The 15931-nt window shown below is 41.3% G+C and overlaps 1 protein-coding gene across 2 annotated transcripts in view; it reads right to left on the bottom strand.

Moving 5' to 3' along the window:
- Window positions 1-598: 598 nt before the first annotated feature.
- Window positions 599-15931, bottom strand: part of LOC308192335 (uncharacterized protein) — a 77544-nt gene continuing 62211 nt past the window's right edge. Inside the window, exons 3-4 of one of the 2 annotated variants that reach the window (XR_013948730.1) lie at window positions 9509-9857; window positions 599-5022 (exon numbers count right to left, since the gene is read on the bottom strand). Coding sequence is in view for 1 of the 2 variants with exons in the window: in XM_080585787.1 (XP_080441913.1) it covers window positions 9746-9857 (112 nt within the window). In the remaining variant the exon portion in view is untranslated. Of the gene's footprint in view, window positions 5023-9082; window positions 9858-15931 lie in introns of those variants that run through there. The other variant, XM_080585787.1, reaches the window with a different exon arrangement.

The raw sequence follows: 15931 nt of genomic DNA, 5'->3' as shown, positions 1-15931 counted from the left end.
CAGGAAGAAAACTAAGCAATTGGTTTCTATCCACAGGGACTTTAATTGCTTAGCGACTCAGTGCATGAAGGTTTTATTCCTTTACTTAAGCATTTCTGGAAGTAGAAGAATAACTGGGAAGGGGAGCAGAAAATTTCAAAATGATACAAGAGAACTTTGGTATAGAAAATTACAACAGGAAAAAAGAGGTAAAAAAAAAAAAAAAGAATATCAAACATAATTTTTTTTTGCTTATAGGTGTTTCCATTAGGTAAATATTCTCTATAAGGATAAAACAAGGTGTGATGGCTTCACATATGTACTAGGTCATCTCAGGACAATCTCTAAAGTATTATATTCTTATCTCAATATCGTAGACCACTTATTCCAATTTCTTAGTTCACAATTACACCAAACGAAAGCTTCAACTTTATATGGACATGTTTGAAAACAGCTGATTTATGTCTATTGTAATCAGCTTAGTCTTAAGACTTACATATCATTCTGTGCTATACATCCTTAAGAAAATCAAATGGCTATAGATTAAGATGTTGCAATGAATGAAGACTTAGTATACAGGCATAGTTTTTCAGGCTTCATATTTCAGGTGGTGGTTTATATGTCAATAAGAAGCCTTTATGGGGGAATATTGTTCTTTTAATTACTTTCTGTTGTATGTCAACTCCTGGAAGATTAATCCTGCGTACAAAGCATGCCCATTAATCTTTAGTATGATTCTGTCATCACTTAAAGAGATACGGTTGTAGGGTTGCTAACACCATTGGATTTACAGAGGTGAACCAAAACCTGGTCCCACATGAAAACTGGATGTGAGCATTCACTGGAATTTCAAAACTCCTCTGATCTAATTTAAAAATGCACAGCTGCTTTATGAATTTTTAATTTGATCCTTTTTATTTCAGGTTTCATTATTGTTCTGACATTAGACAAAATTCTATACAAACAAGAACAGATTACTGCAATATACTCAGTTTATCTTTAATTGGTTCATTCTGGAAGTGGGAGACTCTCCAAATAAGACTGCATCATTACAGATGTGATGAAGTTCACATTTATGACACTGTCATATGGAAAATAAAACTAAATATTTTCCCAAACCTAAAAAAACATACCAAGCAAGCAAACAAATGAACAAACAAAAACCAACCAACCAACCAACCAACTGAAAACAGAAAAATAAACAAACAAACAAAAAATAAACAAACTAACAACAAACCTTTATAGGTCCTGACAAATTACTAGGTCTCAATCTTTCATTGCAAATATGCCTTTCTGTGCAAAATGCAATTGATTTTTATGGGAACCTTCCCATTTATGCTTGCATCTCAGCAAGATTCTCACTCTGAAAAAGGGTAGGTTTGTTATTGCTGGGTAGCTATAAGTATGAAGGTAATTTAGGGAAAATATTTAATTTATTGTTAATTATCTGTGCAAGTAAGTGTGAAGTGAAATATAGTTACAGATATTATGTGGTGGCAGTTCGAGAAGTGCAAGCAGTCCATGACTTTTGCTTGCAGAAATATGTGATACAACTTGGTAATTAGCGCTACCATCTACTTGTCTCTGTTAGAAAATGGGCCAACTTTTATTCGCCAACGAGAAAAGATTCTTAGATGCTACTCTTGGGAGCACACAGAGACAAAAATTCCTAATAATGCATATCACAGTATCAAACTAAATCAGGTAATCTCTAAATCAAAGTGGGAATTATGGGAAATTATTATTTTACTGTTAATAAACAATGATTAAAGATTTCATGTTGACAAGTTAACTCCAAATTCTCTCATTTCCCTCTGACAAATGCTGTACAGGAGAGGCAGTAAGATAAAGCATGCTATCATCTGTGTTGGGTTTACGTGGCAAGGTTCTGGTAAGTGGGAGGCTGCAGGGGTGGCCTATGTGAGGAAGAGTCCAGAAGCTGCCCCACGTTAGATAAAGGTCAGTTTCAGCTGGCTCCAAAGGGACCCACTGCTGGCCAGAGCCAAGCCAGTAAGAGATGTTGTTTGCGCCTCTGTGAGAGCAGATTTGAGAGAGGGGAAAAAAAAAACTGCTGTGCAACAGCATCTGGGAGAGCGAGGAGTGAGAACCAGCCCTGCAGCCCCCAAGGCCAGAACAGAAGGAGGGCAGGAGGTGCTCCAGGCACGCAGCAGCAGTTCCCCTGCGGCCTGTGGAGAGGCCCCTGGTGGAGCAGGCTGTCCCCCTGCAGCCCATGGGTCCCACATGGAGCAGATCTCCACGCTGCAGCCCGTGGAGGAGCCCCCGGTGGAGCAGGTGGATGTGGCCTGGAGGAGGCTGCGGCCCATGGAGAGCCCCCGCAGGAGCAGGCCCCGGGCCGGAGCTGCCGCCCGTGGAGAGGAGCCCACGCAGGAGCAGGGGGTCTGGGGGGAGCTGCCGCCCGTGGGGGACCCGTGCTGGAGCAGTTTGCTCCTGGGGGATGGATGGACCCCGTGGTACGGAGCCATGTGGGAGCAGTTCCTGAAGAGCTGCTGCCTGTGGGCAGCCCCCACAGGCTCAGTTCGGGCAGGACGGCATCCCGTGGGAGGGACCCCACGGGGAGCAGGGGCAGAGAGTGACCATGAGGGAGCGGCGGAGACAAAGCATCATAGACTGACTGCAGCCCGCGTTCCCCTGCACTGCTCGGGGGGAGCAGATACAAGTCAGCACAGAAGAACATTTTTCTAAAATTACAAGCACTTAATGATAGATATTTTAATGAAGACATCTCATCAACCATAGCATGTTTTAATTGACAATGTGCTTAATGGACTCTGAGTCCATATAACATAGATAGAGCACTAAATTGAGAAAGGGTCGCTGATGATTTTACAACCTTGCAATCTCTAGCTGAAGTTTTGGCTGTAGAAAAGAGATGACCTTTGTTTCTTGGAAAAAGAGGGTTCTCAAAAAGCAGGTTATATAATTTTCCTCCGAAAAGAGTAATAAGGATGCTGATTAAAAAAAAATATAAATAAATTAAGTCTGATCTCCTGGAAATGACTACAAAGAACTTCAAAATGATCCTTTCTGCTAAGAACATGTTCTGTTCGCAAGCTCCAGGTTCAGTGATCATGATAGAAATTTGGCTAAATAGAAGTAAATTCTTCCTATAAAATCTTTGGTTTGATTGGTAAGCTAAAAAGGAAAGGAATTAAGTTGGGAATCACAAGAAATTATCGTATGTTTAATATGACACTAATAATCATGGATAAATTTATTACTTGCATCTAGGAATGTTAGTTGTTCTTTCATAAAATAAAAATCTCACCTACATTTGTACATATAAGATGTGCTACCACCAAAAGATTGTTTCTTGGATGGTACATCCAGCCAGGCTTACTTATGTGATTATTTATAGAACACTTTTGACCAGAGGCAATAATTTCTCATTGATGAAAATGTGTCTTTGCAGTAGTTTTCCTGTTTATTGTTTTGGGAGATATAGATTGAAAGAAAGGAAAAGAGAAACATGGAAATAAGTAGAAATATAGAAAAATATGAAGGAAAAGCAAAGCAAGAAAGAAGTATAGATGTCTAGGAAGATCTGCAAATATAGCTCAATGGAGGGTGAAATAACTGTAAGGAGGTCCATTTAGAAAAAGAAAATCTGGGAATAGTAAATAGAAAAAATCACGAGAGAAATGAGGCTCAGGAGAAAATTCCTATTAAATAAGGCTTCTGACCTTTGAAAATGATGCATTGGCAGAGCTGAATGGTGCAGATAATTTTATTTCCTGATCTGCATTATTTCCATAACACATTTTCCTTCCTCCTATATAAATCAAAAGACCTGCTCTGTTGGTTTTACGAATGCTCTACTCGATGTGCCATGAAACACCACATTAATTATGTTTTGACTAACCTAGCCCAACAACTGGCAACTCTTCTCTACATTTTTTTTTCTAGCAATCCACTTGTTTGGGGATTGGGGCATGCTAATTACTTTTTCAAGATATAATAAAATTAAATATATGGCTCAAGACATTCAGATTTTGAAAAAGCAGGCTGGGATAAACTGTTAAATTCTGAAGACTAGGAAGTTGTGCCAATTTGCACAAGCCAAGGATTTGGACATAGAAAGGAATAGATTATTTTAACGCATATTGTGTGTGTTGTTTTATGTGGTTTTAGAGGTGGTGGTTTTGTTTGTTTGTTTTTTAATATGTTCTATGAGAACAGCATGGCTTCTCCAAAATTTTGAAATTAATTTTCAAAGATTTACATAAATTCTCTGAGGGCAAATCATTTTAATTTGATGAAAGAGCCCTACCCAGCTGCGCCACAGATTTTAAGTAAATGCAGATTTTCCAGGGGAGAAAGAAACTACATCCGTAACAAAGTTGTAGAATTAACTGCATAAAAGAAGTGCCATTTCTGAGCACTCTGATAAGGCACCTGTCCTTACCACTTCAGAGTAAAGTCTTGGAAGTCATTATAAGTTTAGCCATGTTTGATCAAAAGCAAAAGAGACTTGCCTACCAAGTGGGAAAATCATTGAATCTGGAGAGCTTGATAAACAAATCCCACTATAGGTAATTATGTAGATTTAATTCACATCACAGTATTAAACAGGTATAGCAAGCAGTGCTGTGGAAAAAATAAGGTTGAACAGAGCAAAACTATATCAAGACCTAACCTAACCTCCAATAAGTGAGTCTGATTGTTTCATAATTCATGATTAATACAGGCCTTGATCTAGCAAACTATAAAGTACATTCTTATGTATGCAAGTAGTCCTATTAGAGTACACAATTATATAGTTAAAGTTAAGGATGTACTTACAGAATTTGTTGTATCATTGTAGTCAGTAATTCCTTGTGTTGCTTCTAAGTTGATGGTGTGGAATAGAAACTTGAACAGTGGGGAAAAAAAAGAAACCCTGATTTAATTGGTTTGTAAGTTTTCTTCCTTCAGAATAAGCAAACTTGATTCTTCTCCCATCATCTGCTGTCATTTGCATCCTTCTCCATATTCCCAATATGAGGAACCACTTAGCTGAATGGCCAGACAGTCTTTCTCAGCTTTCTGTACAGTTAAAGAAGAGAAAAGATCATTTCCAGGGCAGTTTGGAGCAGGAGTTGTCTCTGGGTCATTTGTCTTCTGGAAAAGGACTTTCCAACCTCTTGCTTAATGAGGTTTAGGAGATTACCAGCTGACAGAGATGTAGCATAGGTATGCTCTCAACACAGCTTGAAACCCCAATGAAAATTTTAAAATATTCAAAAATAAAAAATAAAAATAATTAAAAGATCAGCACCTAGCAACAAGAGAATTGAACTCTCATTTATTTCCTGAGTTACAGAGTTTTGTGGAGTTTTCTGTAATGCAAACTGCAGGTGAACATAACACCCCTCCAGGACCTTTCCATTCAGTGTGTTTGAGTAGCCACGTTTTTTATTTTTAAATCCAGTTGCAGATTTGCTAGACTAAATTTGCTTGTAAAAATTTTTTTTTATTATTATTTTTAATGTATGCTTGTATTGCCAAGTATAGCAGTATGGATTTGCATACATATGTGTAATGTCTGCAGAGAGCCACACTGCATTTTTGTGTTTTGCAGTGCTTGACGTTAAGGATACGTCATATTCCCAAAAGGGGACAGGATGTGTTTCCTGGATAAGTTACACTTTAGCTATTTGCAGCAATTTTCTGCTTTGGTGATGATGAGGGAAGGTTTGAAGGCTGCCTTTTGCCTGCTAAGAAGTTCAGCCAGAATGTGTTTTAGCAGTCCTCTCCACCTTTCTGCTTGCCCTCACATTGACACAAACTTCTACTTTCTCCCTTCTTTATTTCATCACTATGAAGATAAAGTGAAAGATGGAGATAGAGTGCAAGATCTGAGACTTTCCTGACCCTCTATGACAAACAAGCAGAGCTTGAGTGTTTTTCCTTCATTCCTGGCCATGAAGAGGGAGGTTGGACATGACATGCTTGGGCCCCTGTGATGTTAATCTAAATGAAGAACTCACACCTTACTCTGACACGGTAGGAATACACTTTTTGGCTCGTTATCTCAGTTAACACAAGGACTGCTTCAAAGACTAAGCAACTATTTAAACATAGAAGATTATCTCCTTACTGGTTTGTGCTGCTATCACATGCAATTTAAAAATTGCCTCTTAATTATCAGCTGGTTGGATGCTTCATTTTTTTTTTAGTTTATGCACTTGTATTGCCATCAGGATCCCAGCTCCTTTAGCTGCTATATTCTTATGGCCGATGAGGTGTTATCTTCCTCTTGGGCTCTAGTTTACCACCTCAGTACTTTTTCTGTTCTCAATACAGGTCAGAAAGTACAGATTGGAAAGCCTGAGTACAGAATATGTAGAAGAATTGCATTTTCCTGGATCTCCATCAAGAAAATCTTGATACCTGGAACAGAGGACCAGACCAGGGAGGTGCACACTTCTGGGTTAATATAGTTACCCACAGATAGACATAGCCTACAACTTTCCCTTCTTACTCAATTCTTCAAGTGACCTTGGAATTTAAAGCTTAAGAAAATTAAGAGAAGTGAAATGGTAGTAGGTGGATGTCATTGACACAGGCTCTCCCACAAGCTCACCTGTCACTTCTTTCTTTGTATCAAGTAGGCCTTTCTTTTCATTGTTTCTAGAGTCACAGAGAGCCCAGTCTGCTTGCTCACACTAATAACATGTACAGGGCTATTTGAACAAACCCCTAGATCCATAAAATCATTATCCTAAATAGGAGAAAACTGAAAAAAAAATGTTCTGGGAAAGCAAGCAATATTTGAATCGGTCAGAAACACGTAGGAAACATCTTTAAAAGTCTTGCCTGATTCAACTCTTGTTCAGCTGACCTCTGAACTAGCTACTGAATTGAATCATTTTCAAATTATGTCAGAATATACCTTCTACATAAAACACATGTATCTTCAAATATTTTATTTTTCAGATTGATAGAGAGCCTCCAATAGACAGAGACAGAATTTTTAAATAACAAATAGCTTGGCTCTCCAAACGCAAACTTGTCTATGGTGGTGGGTTTACATGGCAAGATTTTGGTAGAGGGGGCTGCAGGGGTGGCCTCTGTGAGAAGAGTCCAATAGCTGCCCCATGTTAGATAAGGGCCAGTTTCAGCTGGCTCCAAAGGGACCCACTGCTGGCCAGAGCCAAGCCGGTTAAGTGATGCTGGTTGTACCTCTGTGAAAGCAGATTTAAGAAAAGGAAAAAAAGAACTGCTGCACAACAGCAGCTGGGAGAGAGGAGTGAAAACAAGCCCTGCAGACCCCCAGGTCAGGGCAGCAGGAGGGCAGGAGGTGCTCCAGGCACACAGCAGCAGTTCCCCTGCGGCCTGTGGAGAGGCCCCTGGTGGAGCAGGCTGTCCCCCTGCAGCCCATGGGTCCCACAGGGAGCAGATCTCCACGCTGCAGCCCGTGGAGGAGCCCCCGGTGGAGCAGGTGGATGTGGCCTGGAGGAGGCTGCGGCCCATGGAGAGCCCCCGCAGGAGCAGGCCCCGGGCCGGAGCTGCCGCCCGTGGAGAGGAGCCCACGCAGGAGCAGGGGGTCTGGGGGGAGCTGCCGCCCGTGGGGGACCCGTGCTGGAGCAGTTTGCTCCTGGGGGATGGACCCCGTGGTACGGAGCCGTGTGGGAGCAGTGCTTGAAGAGCTGCTGCCTGTGGGCAGCCCCCGCAGGCTCAGTTCGGGCAGGACGGCATCCCGTGGGAGGGACCCCACGGGGAGCAGGGGCACAGACTGACTGTGGAGGAGCGGCGGAGACAAAGCATTAGGGACTGACCACAGCTCCCATTCTCCATTCCCCTGCACAGCTTGGGGGGAAGAGGTAGAAGAGGGTGGGTGGAGGGAAGGTGTTTTTAGTTTTTCTTTGTTTCTTACTTCTCTTGCTTGTTAGTAATAGGCAATAAATTTTATTAATCTCCCTATGCTGAGTCTGCTTTGCCTGTGACGATAATTGTTTAGTGATCTCCCTGTCCTTGTCTCCACCCTTGACGCCTTTTCATTGCATTTTCTCTCCCTTTCCCTTTGAGGAGGGGGAGTGAGAGAGCAGTTGTGGTGGACCTTGGCTGCCAACCACACCTACTGTATGCAAGCACTTAGTATTTAGCCATTCATGCAGTTTGCCATTTGTTTGCTGGTAATATGTAAAGGATGTTTTCGCAACCAATAAATAAGAAATTATTGAACTGGTTTGCAAATATCATAAATGCCAAAACAAATTGTGGCATAACTGCTCTGTGACTCAGCAAATACCATTCGACCAAATCTACTTACTATCTGTATAAGAGCCATCTCCAAATTTGTGTGAATGACTGATTTGGCTTGTATGGCCACTCTGGTTTACCTGCACTTACCATGCAAAGATTATTGGAGAGCAATATTTCCAAAATGATATATGACGTATTGCTCATACCGTGAGTTTCCCATGGTCTGAGCCTATTTGAAATGTGCCAAAGGTCATTACCATATAGGTGCTTTTTAAGCAGTGTAACGAAGCCATATGAATAGTTGTGACCTTTTTTTTTTCTTCTTTTTTTTTTTTTTTTTTTGTCTTTTCTTATTGAAAGCTTACATTTCTTACAGGAGAACAGGACATCCATAATTTGGAATTGTTTTCAGGAAGTCTACTGCCTGACCACAGTGCTACTGAACATCATAGCAGACAGCCAGAAAGTCTGTGTTTCTGCCATTCTGCAAGGTTATTAAAATGTCAGTACTTCCAAGGATAAGGTGAAAAATATGAACTCAAGGAATGATGAAGTATCACTTTACCTTCAGTGGCTTGAGGCTCAATTCATGTTGGCTTCTGGTGAGTGCTTCCATCTTCCTATAATCCCTCAACACTGCCAATTACCTGTTGGCCTTATAAAGGCAAGACCAGATATAACCATATATCTTAATGCAAATGTCCACCTGGCAAATGGGCTGGAAGGAAGATGCAAAGCAAGAGTAACAAAATGCATTTGAAGGAAAGTACCACTGTATTGCACTCAGCCTAACAGAAGTTTTAATCTGGGAACTTCCCACTGGTTCCTGTGTGCTTTGGGCTCCTGCCAGCTTGGAAGGGTGGAAAGCTCTTAGCAGCTTCTGAAAACACGGCTGATCCCAGAGGGCACAGATCTGAGTATTGCATCTGATCTTTGGCTCTGGAAAAGCTTGCTGGGTTTGTATTTGTAAAGGAGAAAGAAGAGATATTTTTCTGTGAACCTGTTTTAAGAAGAAACAGGGTTTATCTTGGAAGACATTCGTGGATTGGGGTTATCAAAATAATAGTGGTGTTGGCCTCTCTGCTTGGTTTGTGAAGGCAAAAACATAAAAAATCTACATCAGAAAAATATGTTTTTCAAGAATATTTGATTCTTCTGTTCTGATTAAAATTCTCAAATTCACTGTTTTCTCTTCCTCCAGAGAATGGTAAATTTGCAAACTTGACATTATTACTAGTGTCACTTGTGGAACATTAACTCAGTCCTCACAGTTAATGTCAGCCTCAACCCAGTCCATCTTTGATCCTGCCACTTATAAACTTACCTTTTGTTTAGCTCTCCCTTCCTCTGCACTTGGGTCGGGTCACATTTTATTTTCTCCAAAGTACCTAGTCAGGAAAGCAGAGGCTGCTGCTCCCAGCTCCTTGTATTCCATGGCTCCTGTATTCCCATGACTCAGGCCCGAGTCTCTCATGATAAAAAAAAAAAGAGCAAGTGCAGGCATTTCCCTTAGCCCCAGAGTCCTGAACTGGATTATTCTCAATGTGACAGACGGAGGTTGTTAAACTGGAATCTTCAAAGAAGTTTCCATTGAACATGCATGTTTTGAAAGGCCTTTAACTTTGAGCAGAGTTTCCCCAAGGGATGGCTCCTTTGCTCCTGAGTTGGCTCCCCTGTAAAAGAAACACAGGGTTGTCCAAGTTTCTTAACTAGATGGTTGATAGTACAGAAGGATATTTTCCTTCAGTTCCAAGGTCAGAAATAGTTGATCTTCCCTGCCTCCTCTCCCCTCAACATTCATTCAAAAGCAGACACCCGTGTTGTAATATTATAGTTTAATGGGAAAAAAAAATTGGAACATCCATAAAACTTAAAGGCACAGCCCTGTTCTGGAAAGCATTGGCTGAGATTACTGGTTCCTTTACTTGGTATATACATATTTCATGCCAGCAGCTTATTATGTAAACACATGCTTATCTCTAAAGCCTGGAAACATTTTTTTAAAAAAGAAAGCGTATTTGCAGCAGTATATATTTTAAGCCTAGTGTGCTTAATTCAGTGAAAAAAAAAAAAAAAGAAAGAAGAGGCAAAATGGTCATATTAAGTTACTTTCATGCTTTTTGTTTTTCCAGTTTCTGCTAGCTATCATAGTTAAAATTTAATTTTTGATGATTTTTTGTATGGACCAAAACAGTATTACAAAGCAGTGTTTCAGGGTTCCCCAGCACCCCCATTGCTCGAACAGACCCAGGGCTTCACCTGTGCTGCTGGTGAGTGCAGGCTGCTGAATGGCTGCCTCCAACACTGACTGCAGCTTGTCTACCCGCACTGTGTCCGGAGGGGGAGAGACTGTGGGACTCATTCTCACACATGCAATGCCAGCATCCTTTAACACTGCTATAGAACACTAAATTAAATGCTGGTAAATAACTAATAAAAAGGAAAGAGCAGTAGTATTTAGATCATAACAACGATTTTACTTGGCAGAGGAGACACAAGAAGTCCTTAGGAAGAGATGAAAGCATTCTTGCTTCAGAATTGGTAGTTTGATACATATCAGCACAGTTTTATAACTTCACGTTTGGTGTGATGAGGGTCTGGGGGTGCAGGGGGGGTGCAGGCCCTGCGTGGAAATGCGGCTATGTCTGAGGAGGTGGCAGTGTTGTGTAACTGCACTGACAGAGTGCGTCACAACGTGTGACATGTGGCAGCAGAACAGCCTTAAATAGCTCTCACCGTCTTTTCTCCTCCGGAGGTTTCGAGGAAAATTTGATTTTCTGAGTAACGTTTCATCCTTCCCCAGATCACCTGATAATATGGCTCAGACTCCACCAGAGAGCATCTCCCTGTGTGGTCAGAGAGTTTTAGGGTAGAGAGGTGGAGTCTTGGTCTCTGAAGTCCAGATTGTACGAGCATACTCCTGGGACTACAGGATGAAAACACGTTCACTAATCCTAAAGTTAAAATTGGTATTGACCTCCTCGGTAACACAAGCTAGGGGCTGAATTAACTTCTGCTTGCACTAAAGCCATTATTAGAAAAAGGTCTGAAAATTACTAAAAATTTTCCAGTTTTAGAAGATCCATTACAATATATAAAATTTTGTTTTAACATTTAATTATCTTCCGTACTAAAATTTGGACTTTGATCATGATGGTTCAGGAACTTATCTGGATTCATCACCCGCTCAGGATTTTATTCATTTGTCCGTTAGACTACAGAGACCTTATTACTGCCTTTCTGTTCTTCACTCACGTACTTACAGACTGTGACCAAGTCACTGTTTATCTTAGCAAGCCGAATATATTGTGTTCCTTCATTCTTCCTCTCTGGGAGTTCTTTCCACATGATCCTCATTACTCTGATCTCTCTACAATTTATCTGTGCAGTGTTTGATTTGTTACACCAAATTTGGACAAAGTAGCTGGCAGTGGCCATGCAAATGATGAATGTGGTGGAAACAGAACATCAACAGAACTCCTCAATAGCCTCCTTTTATTATCCCCAGAACTATATTGGCTATATGTGTATGCTGAGATCTCATGTCCAGTTACTCATCAGTGTCCTTAGTCCTTTTCAGAGTCACTGCTTCATGGGGCCTCTTTCTTGTAAGCATGTCTTTCATTTTTTGTCTCCAGCTGGATAACTTTGCACGTGACAATATTAAAATGCACACTGTTGCCCATGCCTGAGAGCCTCATGTTCCACTGACCAAGGCCCTGGTCTGCACTGACAGTGTTGGGTTTTAGGGTTAAAGCAGAAAGGTAGAAGCCATCCTGGAGGAGTATGCTGGTTTGCAAGCTGAGGCTACGTGGGCAACAGTGTCCTGTGGGATACTTCTCCTGAAGCTGTGGGTGGCAGCTAAGAAGAGAAAGGCAACTGCTGCATGGATGACAAACATCATGAACAAAAATGTTTCAGGGGGCAGCAAGTTAGGAAATGGTGACTGTGAGCTCAGAGAAGAGACCGAAGCAGCTACAGAGGAGAGAGGAGCTTGAGCTTCCTCCCCCCCCCCCCCCCCCCCCCCTTTTCTCTTATCTCCCTTCTCTTCTAACCCAACATAAACAACTTTTTCTCCAGGCGCTCCTTGCAGACAGCATCAAAGCTGTGCATCCAGAAGGAAAGGGACTGCTGGAAACAGCCTGTAGCTAAAGCATCCTGGATGAATAAGCGTATTTTCTCTGTGTTGCTCTGGCCATGCAGTTACTTAGGGATGATATTTGTCTATTTCTGTTTCTTTCCTTTCCTTTAAGACTGGCTTCAACACAACTGTCTTTTGTAGCAAACATGAGATATACGAAATACAACAAAGGAAAAAGAAGGCAGCATCCTCCTACTTGCTTGCAACCCTTCCCACCACTGCCCCCCAGCTTCATTTGCCATGCAGCAGCAGTCTTTTGTACAACTTTTCTCAATACACTGCTCAGTGAATAAGCATTAATTAAAAGAATAATAGGAAGATGGAGATCAATGTTGATTTATGGACAGAAGACAGAGAGCTAAGGCTGAATGGATAAGTAGCTCTGAAATTAAATCTAGATCTAGAAAGTGGCTGGAAATAAAAGAATGAAATATGTGTCAGAGCCTTGCAGAAGAAAAGTAAGCCAAATTCTGTTTGGACCTAGGATTTGCAAAAGTCTGGTGAAAAGGGCAGGACTGGGTAGCTTGCAGGATACTGGTGGCAATGGTGAGGGGATGGGGGTACAGCAGGAGCAGCTGATTTGTTTTCTGGGCCACATTTTTTTTACTTTCAGTTAAGACATTTTCCCTTCTCAATGTGCTACCATGCAGTCTGCAAAATGCTCCCAATGATCTCCAAAACCTGTTCCTTGGAAGAGCTTTCTCTCACTTGCCCCTGCAGGTCCTTCCTTTCAAACAGTAACAGAACTCATTTCCAGGACTTCCTTCTCATCACAACAACATAATCTTTAGCTGATTCCTTCCAAATTCTCCACCCATTTCTTTCTTTCTCTAATCCCTAATAGAAAATTAGTTTTGGAATATGACACATTTCCACTGTGGTATATGAAAGTCATACAGAGGGCAGTGCTGCCTCTTCACAGGCTCTCCTGCTTCCAAATGTTTCACCACTCCTTATGATATTTTTTAACAGAATTTGCTATTTTTTAAGCCAGAAAGGAATACACTTCAGGAATGAATTTACACTGGCCTTGTGCCATCTAATCTTGAGAACTGAGACACTGAATTTAACATTTCTGAGACAAACTGTAGCATGCTATAGGCAGTACGTAGATTCACTTCTGAAGGGGGAGAGAAGGTGTTTGAGTGGGCATGGTTAATGGAAGCAGTATTTGGAAAAAAAAAAAAAAAAAAGACCTGGGCCACTTGAAACAGAAACACTGCCTCTTAGAAAGCAGTGGCAAAGATTTGATTTTTTTTGCCTTTCAGAAAAGGGTTTTTCAAATGACGAACTGTGCCAAATTCTATTTCTCAGTCACAAGGCCCATGATTTGCACCATGATTTGGTGCTCAGTGCATGAACATCTATGAAGCAATGACTGAGCAGGCTAAGCCGTAAATTTCTGTAGCTCTCTTAATGCTATATAACACAATTTCTTCAAGGGAAATAAGACCTTTCACTGTGAGAAATCCCCCAGCCACTTCAACTGCAGGTCCCTGGAGGCCCCATTAAATTGCTGTTAGGATGAACTTTGGGTTGTGTTCTTCCTTCCCTCAGCTCTTGCATGTTTTGTGGCTCCTCAGCTGGCTCCCTCATTACTGTGGAGGGAAATGCAGTCAACAGATTGAAGATCAAACCGAGTCAAAAGCAAGATGTGAAATATCAGCCCAGTCAGAATCAAACAAATGGCATTTGATTTTCTCTGCAGAGGAAGCAGTCTAGCAACAAACATGCAGCTGTGCTGACTGTTTGGCACACACTGGGAGGTGTTTGATCACTTTGTTCGCCTACTTGTCTGTCTGCTGTTAAATTTATGATCAGAGCAGGGACAGGGGAGAGTGGGCAGGAGGTCCATGTCACCCTGAGCTGCTCCAGAGAAAGAGCAAGAGATGTGCAGAGAATTTCCCTGCTGCTGACTGTAATTGGGTTCGAAGCTGGAGACACCACCCTCCTTCCCCTTCCTTATATTTCCAGTTAATATCACATTATTCTCCTGTGTGGCATTCTTTTGCTGGAGAGTAAAATAGATGTTCTGGCCTGAAATTAGACAAACAAGAGAGGTGCAGCCTGCCCCACAGTTTCAGACATGGCAGAACTGGCTCTGAACAAATCTTCAAGGGCTATGCAGTTATGGTAAGTAAGTAAGCCCTGTCCACAGGTTTTTGGTCCATGCAACAACAGTGTTACAGTTGTACAGAAACCCTTTATCTATGCTGTCAGGACCTTTCTATAGCCAAAGATGACCCCACTACAGAGCTGCAATGGCAGGACTAGATGATCTCCAGAGGAGCCTTCCAGCTCCTGCCATTCTGTACGATTGCATCCTGAAAGAGAAGCCAGATTTGGTGGAATTTACTGTTCTTAATGCCTGGGAGCAGATATCTAACTTTGATAACAGACACTACCAACATTTTTAGAGGATCAAGTGAAAAAAAAATAACTATAGAAATCGACAGCTCAGGAGTTTTAACAGGTTTTCCCATTTGGTAATATAAGCATTTAATTTTTTCTGCTTGGCAGCTTTGTACAAACAGGTGGAGAGGAAAGCTCTGGGCTGTGTTTCTTGACACAGCCAAATGTCAATATTCAGAATTGTGTCATGCAAACCAAAACCTCAGAACTGCATGGCTCCAGTTTTGAGGAAGTTTGCACAGAGATCCAGATTTTACAGTTGGCTTTATCTTTATGAAGATCTGTCAAAGGCCTAGGGGCTGAACATTACTGAACTTCAGCATAGTAAGGAGCTGCACAATGCAGACTGAACTCATCTGGAAATTTATGGGTGAGAAAAGAAAACCATTGTTGCTTCCAAATACAAAAAGAGCCTTTCCTTGCACTGAAAGCTGTTGTTGTCCTAGTAGTCAATTGTTCTTACAAAAAAGTAAATATTAAAATGGCTGGCAGAGCAGAAGAAAGTTGTTCAGGTGTGCCCAGGACAACATACAATGAACAAAAGGGAAGATGCCATTCCAACTTCTACCAGTGAAGGTTCATTGAACAATACTGATGAATTTTGCAGCCTTTGGATAAGGTCATGAGCAGTCCAAGTGAAAAACAATCACAGCAATAACAAAATTATTCACTTCTGAACAGCCTCATGAGCCACACTGAAAGCAAAAGAAAGGATGTGAGCTACATTAGAGGCAAATCAGAAGCTGAAACAGAAATCTAGTAGCCAGAATCTACTAAAGTATCCTTTGCAACATTCCCATTCATCTGCCAGAACCCTTTACACAGCAGTCCAATGTGAATAAACCTTTGTGGAGCTCTCGATGCCTTAAGGCCAAGCCCATTAACAGTAGGTTTTGCATACGCAAAAAAAAAAAAAAAAAAAAAGAGTTTCTCCCTGTAGTGAGCTATGTTTCTGCACTAAAGACTCATTCAAACACAAGGTTAGTTTCATTCCAGTTCATAGGTTTTGAAATGAATAGAGGTAAAGTAACACATGCACATGCTAGGACACATATCTCCCAAACCGAATGGTAAGGATGCACTTACACAGTTAGGTTAATAAAAGCTTTTCATAAATTCTCTCAGGCTAGGTGTTGTAGACTTTACAGTCAGTAAATAAACTCATCCCCTCTCCTGACACTAAATACTCTATAA

This window comes from Anser brachyrhynchus, assembly GCF_964034855.1.
Source record: "Anser brachyrhynchus genome assembly, chromosome: 3".
Lineage (NCBI taxonomy): Eukaryota > Metazoa > Chordata > Aves > Anseriformes > Anatidae > Anser > Anser brachyrhynchus.
This window is presented reverse-complemented; position numbering and strand designations above follow the sequence as displayed.